Raw genomic sequence first — 11099 nt, 5'->3', positions numbered from 1 at the left:
CTAAAGCAGATGGCACAGAACCTTGATCCAGGGTGCAGCAAAAGTCACAAATTGAGTTTTCATGGCACAAGACACTGGGCCAGTTTAAGACAGGAATGATAAGGTATTAAAAACTATTTACTAGACTGAGAATCAAGGGAAAACTGTAATTATGCAACTTGCACCTTTGGTTAGCCACTTAACTGGTAAAATGTATTAAATTACCTTCTGTGGATTGGTAAAGTGGATAGGCAAACCAGGAACTCACATTTCTTTCAGACATAAAAAGCAGCAAAGGTTTTAACCCTAGGAACAAAACTTTGTTGTGTGAAAACTTCCTGTCCCCATTATCCAAGCCACCCCAAAGGATCTGCCCTTTATTTCCAGGTAACTCAAGTATAAAAAATGGAAGACAACACCTCATCCCTTTTTTGATTTCTTTTCTTTACTACTATTTACCTGGGGAGTCCCCAGACCATCAAGTATTCTGGACACATTGCAACTCCCATGCAGCCACTGGGGTTCAAAGCCAATTAACCTCTTAGAGAATCAGGCTCTCCTATCCCAGGTGAAAATTCTGCAGTGCTTCCACCTGCAGAGGCTGCCCAAACCAAAGCACCAGGCTGTCACCAGAGCAAGCCACAGCAAGAACAACTCATATTTTGTCATTGTTTCTTTTAGCACATACAACACAGTGCAAATTTATGTTCTGAATTGCAGTTTTTTATTAGATGAACACAGTTTAATACATAACATGTACACAACCCAGGATGCAACATGCTCCCTCCCCTCCCGAGTTACAGAACACTGACGCCGTGAAGGGGAACACCAGCTCTGCGTTTGTGACCCCGCAGGGATGTTACAGATGGCTGGGACTGGAAGCTTTGTACACAGGTAGGTCTACACAGGACAGGATTACACACATGAGGAAGAGGTAAAGACCACGAAGAAGGGAGTAAGCTGGATCTGCCCTGGCTGAAGGACTGCTCTCGAGATGTTCTCTGTTTTCCCTCCCACATTCCTCAGTGAGCAGGAGGGTGAAGCACAGCCCATGATACAGCTGGAGTCTTGTGGAAAGCAGTGGTGTGTGGTGTCACACGTGTCACTGCCAGCCAAGGGCCCCTGTGAGAACCACTGCTCAGGGTGCCAGAGCAAGCCGTGGGCCATTCTACACTGGGTCCTCCACTCAGGCTCTCTGTGAAGGGTGAACATAAGGGGCTCCATCCTCCTCCCACTGTTCATGCCAAGGTGTAGTGAAATCCGTGAATAAGTTACTGAAAACTAATGAGATTTGGCATTTTCCTGGTGTTCATCCCACTCTTGCTCTCCTATGAAGGGCCACAAGGCAATTTCAGGGTCCTACTTCTGAACCATGCTAATTCCTGAATAGAACACCTCAAATAAATGGCCTGGTGGTGGAAAAAGACAGGGAGGGACAACCAAGTAATCCGCTGAGAGCTTGGCAGCTACTCTTCATTTCAGTGATAGCACTTGGGCTGCTAAACATTAGAATTAGACACTATTTTAAAGAAAGTGTAAACATGAATATATGGGCTTTACTCCAGGTTCACTTCCCTTTGGAAGGTTTGATTCTAGATGGTCAACAAAAAGGAAAAGAAAAGTAAAAAAACAAAGTCACCTAGGAAAAATCAAGAGTTCAGAAGACTCATCAAAAACTGTTTCAGTCTTACAAAACATGTGCCTTTTGACTCAGGCATCAAAATAAATTTACTGTATTATTAAAAATAGCAATATAGAAACTATGCCTTTCTCAATTCAAAGTTTAAGCACATCTAAGAAGACCCCACAGAAACAGTCCTCTTTCTGGCAAGGCACTATCCAGTAGTGTGTGGCACAAACAAAAACACCTCTATCAAAGCCACTGATACAGTGAATGTGCACATGCATGTCAGCCCACACAGCAACTTTAGCTAGGTACAAAGATTAAGTTTCACTCACACTGCTCTCCATTTTAAAAAGTGGGGTAGTTATATGTGTTATCTAGAAATTGGAATAATTTGGTTCTTAAGCATAACTTTATACGGCAAAATTTTACACAGAATGAAGAATTTCCTATTTCTTTCAGTAAATGTCTCTAGATTCCCCAGACCTTTTCAGTTACCTGATAGCTACATTTCATTACTACAAAACTGATTAAAAATATTCCAGATCATCTTGTGTAACAAACTAGAAGTCTACTTGATTAATTACAAAAATAAGGCTGTCGTTCAACAGACAAAATTCACATCCAAACATATATACTTCTTTTTTAAACTAGCTATTTATAATTCAAAAGCACACATTCAAAGGGACTTACACTGCCAATCCATGCAAGCAAGCAGGATATCTTTGGAGCTAGTGTTGTCCTGCATACAACTGACTATGCCCACACACATGCTCTGAAATAAGTCAGGTTCACTTAACAACTGAAATAAGACTAACTCTCCACTAAACGAGAGCCTTCTATTCTACAATTATCAAAATTCAAAAGGAGCTTTGTGAAACTAATTTCATCCCTGGGGAAATCAGTGTGTTTTTTCCTTTCACATCAGTAAGCCTGGGATTTCATCCAGGATCACTCATGTGTATATCCTTACACACTTAGGTAAATTTTTCAAACCTGGGACTTCAGGCAGTTCTCAAAGTTTACAATGTATCAAGTACATGATAAATCCAGGATGGCTTCTCTGTAATCAACTGCAAAATTACGTACATTTATATCTCTATTCATTTACAAAGTTAAATATTTAACTTCTTTTTAGGAGTAGTTATATTGAATGTGGCGAAGTTAACAATGTACAGCTCCACCTCATGTCATATTCCCTTCCTATAGTGGAAGTTCAAGTCTTCCTAAGTTCAAGTCTTATGAAAATATGGGATTGGTTACAAGAATGTCACAGTACCTTGATACAGACAACATAATTCTTAAAAATGTACATACATATATCAACGCCCATTCAGGATTCATCTAGAGAAGGTGTTCTGGCAAAGATTTTGACCAGCAAATACAGCCACGGACTTCAAATCTGTGTGTGCTCTTGCTCCGTCTAGCTCTTTAGGTCAGCTGAGCATCCAGGTTTGTTCGGTCTGGTAAGAAGGCTAAGAGGAAACTCAATGGTAGCCTACAACTATCTTGAGGTATGTTAAAAAAAGAATGGCGCCAATCTCTTCTTGTGAGTGTCAAAAAAACTCAGCAAAGGCAGCAGCCTCAAATTAAAGTCTAGGAGTCAAAGCTGTACTTTAAAAAATAAAATTTTCACTGAGAAAGCACTGCAGCAATGTCACAGCTTACCTAGATAGTGATGAGATCTTAATCTCTGGATATTCTTAATGCTCTGCTAGACAAACCCATATCTATTTCAAGCTAGTGTAGTTCTTTGGCCTGATTTTGACAGTGCTGCACCAGATGACCTTCAGCTGTCCCTTCCAACAGACATGTCTCGTATGCCATGATTACTGATGTCAACAGAACATGTGATTTGTTTCACAGTGTTGCTTTTGTTGTGATAGTGTTGCTTTCTAACACTTTTTTACAAGTCTGGCTTTCTTCAAACCACACCATCTGAGTGATGTGATTGCAAAGTAGCTTTTCTACGTAGTGGTTGTCTTCCAGTTACCCAAAGACATAAGGACATTCACTGTGATGGTACTGCCTTGCCAGTATGAAATCACTTTAGTAAAAGTTACATTACAGCATAGCTGTTATTTATGTATCCAGATTTGATTCAAAATGCATGATGCAATTTTACTTCTGTCTAGAATGCATTTTGTAATGATTATTGGCAAATCATGGACCTAAATTCTGCTGTGTGCATCAGTGCAGTCCCACTGGAATAATCTTCACTTCCTTTATTTGTTCCTCAGCTGAAAACCTCTCTGACTGCATTTGGCATAGCACACACTCAGCTTTCTCACTGTCTTCGAGGCACCTCCACATCATCGCATCTGGGGATATAACCAGGACAACAGCTAAGCTAGTTAGGCATGCTCTTGGACCATGGTGGAGTGTTTAACCATCAAGGGACTGAAACCTGGCTCTCAAAGTATCCCCTGGCTCATGTGGCTTGTGATGGAGTTATGTGTTATTGAAGGTAAACTGAAGTTTTGGCAAAATTTAATTTTAAGACAGTCCAACTGTAGAGCTCCAACCTTGGGTGTTAAAACTTTCTCATTTAAGAGATAACTTTATATTATCATTAGCTATGAGACCCCTTTAGCTCTTCTGGACTCCCCAGCATTTCCATGGAGCGTTTTACTGAACATTTCACCTGTATTTGGAAACATGTCAAAGTATTTCACTTTGGCACCTCCTTCATGATAGCAACTTGTTTTAAATAGTCAGTTGTGATGTGCATCATTAGACAAGTCTTCATTAACAAGATTAGCAGCCCATGTCTCTTAAAATAACCATGATCTAGAATAAACATCACAATAAATAAATGTAGAGCAAAAATATGGCAGTTATTGGCTTAGACTGAGAGTTCAAGATTGATGTTTTTTTCCTTCTGGATCATAGCCAGCATAAACATCATAATAACCACCAGCACTTTAACTATCATGATGAACTAATTTGAACTACAGTAGTGGGAAGAATTAAAAAATGTAAGGAATATGACTATATAAGAATACCCATGAATGATACAAGCCCTACACTTTCACTCCTTATTCTCAAACATACATGCCTGTTAGAATATCACGGCCAGTTGTAAAAGCAATCAAAAGACAAAAATGAAACATCAACGGTGAGCATTTTTACAACAGAAGATGAGTAGCCCAGCCTTAATCCTATTTCATATGCATGTTATTAGCTCCACATTATTGGAGAGCACCATCTCATGGCAAGCAGACTACTACTAATGACACATGTTTACTCTATCACAGTGATCCATTAGGGAAGCTGTTATGTGCTGAAGAATAGAGTCACTCATTCAGGAATGTGCTTGTTGGTACTTCACATGGGCTTTCTAGGGTTCTGATTCCTGTTGAAAAGAGAAAAAAATAAAGAGCATTATTGTTATTAACATAATATGAATACATTGTCATCTCCCGTACCTGTGACCTTTGCATACAAGGTGACCCTAACCCCAGACCACCCCTATAGGAGCTGATAATGCATCTCTCTAAAGTACCACCAGACTGAAGCAGGAAGTTAACAGAGAGACTGCTCCAGGCCTCCAACACTATATTTTCTAGGAACAGAGCTGCATAGAAGCTGCTATTTCAGATTGTATCAGAACATCATCTTTTTCCTAGCACAAGTTCTCCAAACTACAAAGTGAGGCAGGCTGCCAAAATAAGCTGCTTCTGTGGCTCTCTGCTGAGGTTTCTTCCTATTGCTGTCCCTTATGGGGTCCAGAAATAAATGAATTCCTGGCAGAAGAAGAGCTCTACAGATACCCAAGATTCACCCAGGCCTGAAACAGTACTAGTACCAAATACATCTGTATCTACAGTATCCAAGGAAAGAAAAATCCTCCCCTCTGTGTCTGCTACTGCCAAAAGGTGCACCACACAGTCTGTTGGAACAAGTGTCCAGACTTCCATATGGCAATAAAATTTCCTCTGTTATACTGCCCTCAACAGAAAGATGCTACCTGGCTTTGTGTTTTGACCTCTAGATATGTGTTTGCTAAAACTGAATTCAAAAAAGTTAATATTTAAGTTCTGACTATTCCAGCATTTCAGCATTAAATTAATTAATGTCTAATGAATAAATGCTGAGCCATTATGCCAGGCTTCAGAAATTCCAGTGATTAAGTTCTGTCTCCTGTTATAATTAAGCCATTTGCTTACCATTTAGATTAATAATGTAAAGGAGAATGTCATCTTTAAACTTAATTTATCTGCTATCCAAAATTACTCCCATGTATATGCTTGTTTTCATTTAAAATGCTTTACTCTTCTTTACAACCATCTCAATTACTTCATTAGCACTAGGGTGATATGAAAAAGGTATGGATCACAGCAGGGATGCATCCAAACACAGAGTTCCATCCCACACAGGGATCAAAGAAAATTCAGTCTCAACATCTCAAGAATTACATTAAAAGTCTCCAATACTACACTGACCTTTGATGCCAAAGTAGGTTTCAGTCCAAGAAAAGAGAATACAGTGTTGCTCTCCTTTGATTCAAAAAAGCCATCATAATCCTAGAGAAATAAAAAAAAGAAAAGATGAGTCAACATTTGTATTCTTATTTTCCTGATTGATATTACCATACCTTGAATTAGACTAAAGTGTGACATGTAATAATGTTCAGGAAAATATTGATACTTACCCCTATTCTTCTACCCCAACCTAAAACCTAAAGTGTAATGATACCACAAACTACATGGGTGAAAAAAAATACATACATTCTCTAACTTCAACATCTCTCACTACTTTGACAGGAAAGTATAAGCATGTACCTGAATCAAAAGAAACTCTGTTGTGGGTATATTTTAAAGGTATTTAAGTGCAGAATTTCTCCTAAAACCGTTATGGTGCTCTAGATTAAGATGCTTTACTCGCATTTCAGCAGTGATATACTGCTATATCAGTGTGAACTGGGATACTGTGCGGTTGAATAACTGTTTAAACAGCCTCAGCCTCTCCAAAACCACAGTCATAGCTGCACAAGGGCAGTTTCTCAGCCTGACCCTCTATACTAAAAGCACCTTTGAAAGACACCAAAAGGCCAGCAGGAGCGTATAAGGGTCCTCAGGCCTCAGATATATTAGCTGACATACGTAGAAAGAGTAAACCTTCTTAAGATGACTTTTTGTTGTTTTCTTCATAAAATATAGCCTATGCTAACTTAGGAATTAATACAAATTTACAATTAATTGCCAGAACATAAATCCAAGTAAAACAGGCAAATCAACTAAGCCATGGTGTAAACTGAAAGATTACTGAAAGGATTCCCAACAGTGCCATGGATTAAAATAGAACAATGTAATCACTGAATACCTAGAGGAGTAATAAGTAATACTGAAGCTCTGCAGAAGGATGTTTTATTAAGTCCTTGACCTCTAAGAATGAGACTTCAAAAGCTGCATGGACATACTAAACCTTAAAAAGGTATGTTCTGACTCTTCTAAAGCAAATGAAAACCCATGGGGGACACAAGCTAGATAAGCAACACATGAGAAGACAGCCTGTGATCTACCTGAGAAATAACCTTCATTTCCTCCACGGGACTCAAGGACAAGTGAGTCACACTCTCTGGAGCTGAAGGTAGGGCAGCAGTGGATGAGTACAGCCCACAGTGAGAAGGAGCCTTTCTTTAACATCAGGGCAGGTCTGAATTGCCTGAAGCTGCCCATTACAGCCCTGTAAACTACCAGCAGCCAACCTGCAGGCAGGCAGCTGTTGTGGCAGACACCTTTTTGAGTCCCTGCCAGGAATACTCTCCCTCCTAAGCATCACAGGCAGTCTTCACTAACCCCAGACATTTCTTTGTCTCAACAGTTTGTTTGAGGAAGGTTTTGTTTCTGCTCAGGTGAGTCATCATCTCTCAGCACCATTTTCAAATGCTGGTATTCTCCTGAAGATTCTTAATCCCAGCACTTCAATTAGCTCTAGAAGTATCACTCCTTTAAGACCATGTTTTTTTCACTCTTTGTTAAACTGGTAAGAAAAACAGAGAAGATAAGGACTCATAAACTGAAAATAATGTCATTAGAAAAAAGGCTGCACTTGTGGCTCTGACAGTCAGCTAATCCACCAACATCTGTTTAACCTAACTTCTTCAAAGTAATTTAATACTCAATAATAAAAAGCTGTCTTCAAGTACTAGTTATCATTTTACTTTCAGAATTATCAAGTATTATGTTTTTTCCATATTTTTACTCATTAACAAACCTGGATTCACTTACTGAAAAAATTGTGAAGGTTAAACGGTGAGCTAAGTCTATATTTGAAAGACCACAAAACCCAGTGGATTGATTCATTTTAAAAGGACCAGAATATTTAAGAACCACAAGAAATTATCCACCAGAGGAAATCTCCCTGATGTTCTGAAATATCTGCATTGCAAAACTTATTTAAATCCTATTGACACTTACTTTCATGGGCAGTGGGGGAGAAGAAGCATCATGCTTTTAGATAAAGTAGAAATGAATTTTAAATAGGAGAATTTTCCTAGTGATATCTTCAATTAAAATCTATGATCTCAAAATATTCAAATGTGAAACAAAAAATGTTACAAAAATACATAATAGTCCTATAAAAATTTTAAGAAATCACTTTAACACAGCAGTTTTTAAGAGATTATTGTGAAGTATGATCTCAATGGCTCAATGGTTGTGTCATGAGTGGCAGGAGTTCAAAGTGGACATCCCTGGCTTTTCCTGTAACACTGATGAGATAAAGGATGCTCCAAAAACACCCTGCCTTTGATTTTACCATTAGAAGGAGAGGAAGTCTGTGCATATTTGGGCCACATGTAAAGACACTAAATCCATGGGTGAAGACATAAAAATTCTTATCTCAATAAAGGACATCACACTGCTACCAGCAGTAGAAGCAGTGGCTGAAGAAGGAAAATAGCAGAAGCTCAGTGAAAATGAGAATTTCATACCCAGGCAGGAGCTTAACTCACTGGTGACCCAATGGATTCCATTTGGGAAAACTCTGTGGGCATTCTGCCTTCCACAGAGGAAGGACACCGCCATTCACTGGTTTTGGCAAGGCAGTGGTTCCCTCTTTCTGCACCATGCTTCACCACCAGCACTGAGTTACTACAACCCTCTTGTCACTGTCCCAAGCAGCTCTACCCAAGGAGTTCTGTGGCTTTGCTGGGATCGGTGGAGCAGTGCTGTCCTGCCCCTGTGCAAGGAAGTGGCTCCCACTGTCAATGGGAGGCACTCAGACAGCAGCAGTTAACCTAAAAATATACAACAAACTGCTACCCACTGCCCCCCTTCAAAAGGCAACTATGCATACAAATATAATTTTGACTGTAGCATTTTAAAATACAAAACTTGGTGCTTTCCAGAGCTGCTAATCACACTTCATTAATGTATAGAGTTCTGGCAACATCAGTAGCTGATTAAAACTACTAAAAACCGAGTACTAATACTAGTAGGACATGGAGACAATGCACATAAATCATCAGCAATGCAGAGACGCTCAATCCCTCTGGAGAAGTTGAAATGCCAAAAATACAGATAACAAATCCCATGACTGAGGGTATGAAATGTTACTGAGAAAGATGCCAGTTAGGAGGAAAAATTATATCTCAGGATGGTTTAAAGGGACAAAGAAGGCATAGAAGGATAAAGAAGGTAACTAAAAAGCTATTTCAAGGCAGAAAGGGCTTTTCAACAGGATAACAGGATGATTGCTTTAGGCATGGTTCCTCACCCTTAAAGTTGGTGGCACGTCCATCACCCACAAGGTCACCTGAGTAGGATACAGCCTCTCTGTTTTAACACCACAAGAGTAACAGCATTCGATGCACTCAGTGAGCTGCCAGGGAGTGGATTAGCTGACCTAATAAGCTCCTGCTTTGTTGAAAATAAACTGAAGCTACTGTAGGTGAGCTGCTAGCTTGTAACTCATCTATAAACAAGCAAAATCTTGTTGGCCTTGCCTTAAAGTTTTGCTTTGCTCTCCCAGCTCCTGCTGAGTGATTCTAAACTGGGACAGAGAGACAAACTGTGGCTGCAAAGGTCTTCAGGACCAATGTTACCCCAGAGGGTAATGGGAGGAAGGCTAGGAAGGCTGTGAAGCTCACTGTGGTGGCAGAATTCTTGGTACCAGATGTGTTAGTGGACACATGAAATGCACTTCCAGAGCATACTGAAGATGCTAAAGGTTTCCACCAAAAGGTTCAAGTTAATGAAAGAAAAATATAGTAAGAATTACTAAATATGTTGAAGTGACATTTATTTCAGAAAAATAACTAGAGACAAGGAAAATACTCAACCATTTTATATCTTGACTTGTTTGTGGTCTTTTCTAGGTTTATGGCCACTGTTGGGACAAAACTGGGCTTGATGGACCTTCAGTCTCACAAATATAAGGCCATTTACACTAATCTTAAGGCGTATCATATACTAGGTTTTAAAATGATCATAGAATCAGAGAATGACTTGGCTAGAAGGGACCTCAAAGATCATCTAGTTCCAACCCCCAATACTCAGCAAGGCCATGTGATGTTGTCCATTAAGTATGATTGTAAAGGGGGAAAAAAGAAACCAAAACACAAAACAACCCAAGCCTCCAAGCCTCACACTTCCACAGCTTTGTTTTTAAAAATTGAATCTTTGCAGCTTATCCTGGAAATAAAAAGTGCTGTAGCTGTTTTGCACCTCTTTAAAACCAGATTAATCAAAGACAGGAGAACTTAGTTAGTGTATACATTATGCAGTAATCCCAAAGACCATCTACTGCCCAAATGCTACAGAAAACTAACATCAGCTTAGTCTTTGAGACACTGGACAAGCATTCAGGAAATCTGACAGAAATGTGTTAGGTTCTTCTCACCTTCATGTGGGTTTTACGCCTATTTACTCCACTAGGACAACCATTGGTCCTTGGGAATTCTCCCTTTAGGAATCCCACTTCCAGGGTAGGTTCTTCCCTCAACAGCAATGGCCAAGCTCACAAAGCTCAAGCTGGATACAGCATTAGCTATATCCCAGCTGTGATGATCACTAGACCTTTAGTGTGATGTATTCCTGGTGCTGGGAAACCAGATCACTGCAGTGATGTAATTACAGACACTGCCATCATTAATTTGGCTCAGGACTTTGTTAAGCAGGTACATTCAGGATTGTTTAAATAAACACTGTCACTGCTGAGAGAAACTATTTGCTGCACACCAAAGTTGAAATTGGCAATACTGCAGATCAGCATAAATAATTATTTGGGTTTCAAGGAACATAGCAGAAACATGAAGGCGTTGGATCAAAGTAAAACATAAACACAAAGTAGATTTACAGTTAACAATTTTACCTTCACTAATGCACTGAAAGGATGAGAACACTACATCTAATGAACTTTCAAAGACAGCAACTGTGAATAAAATTCTTTACAGTAAGTTTCTTTAAACAAGCAAGTTTGTTTTGTTGCCGTTTGCTTTTAGTTGGCAACAAGAGTGAGCTTGTTAAACATCTCAGACAAATCTTTATTG

At 39.4% G+C, this 11099-nt stretch overlaps 1 protein-coding gene across 1 annotated transcript in view; it reads right to left on the bottom strand.

Annotated features, from left to right (window-relative positions):
• Positions 1-680: 680 nt before the first annotated feature.
• Positions 681-11099, bottom strand: part of SH3BGRL2 (SH3 domain binding glutamate rich protein like 2) — a 51024-nt gene continuing 40605 nt past the window's right edge. The window contains exons 5-6 of the mRNA XM_072926116.1: positions 6049-6129; positions 681-4958 (exon numbers count right to left, since the gene is read on the bottom strand). Coding sequence (XP_072782217.1) covers positions 4944-4958; positions 6049-6129 — 96 coding nt within the window. The 3' untranslated portion in view covers positions 681-4943. The remainder of the gene's footprint in view (positions 4959-6048; positions 6130-11099) is intronic.

Source organism: Taeniopygia guttata, chromosome 3, assembly GCF_048771995.1.
Source record: "Taeniopygia guttata chromosome 3, bTaeGut7.mat, whole genome shotgun sequence".
Classification (NCBI taxonomy): Eukaryota; Metazoa; Chordata; class Aves; order Passeriformes; family Estrildidae; genus Taeniopygia; species Taeniopygia guttata.
This window is presented reverse-complemented; position numbering and strand designations above follow the sequence as displayed.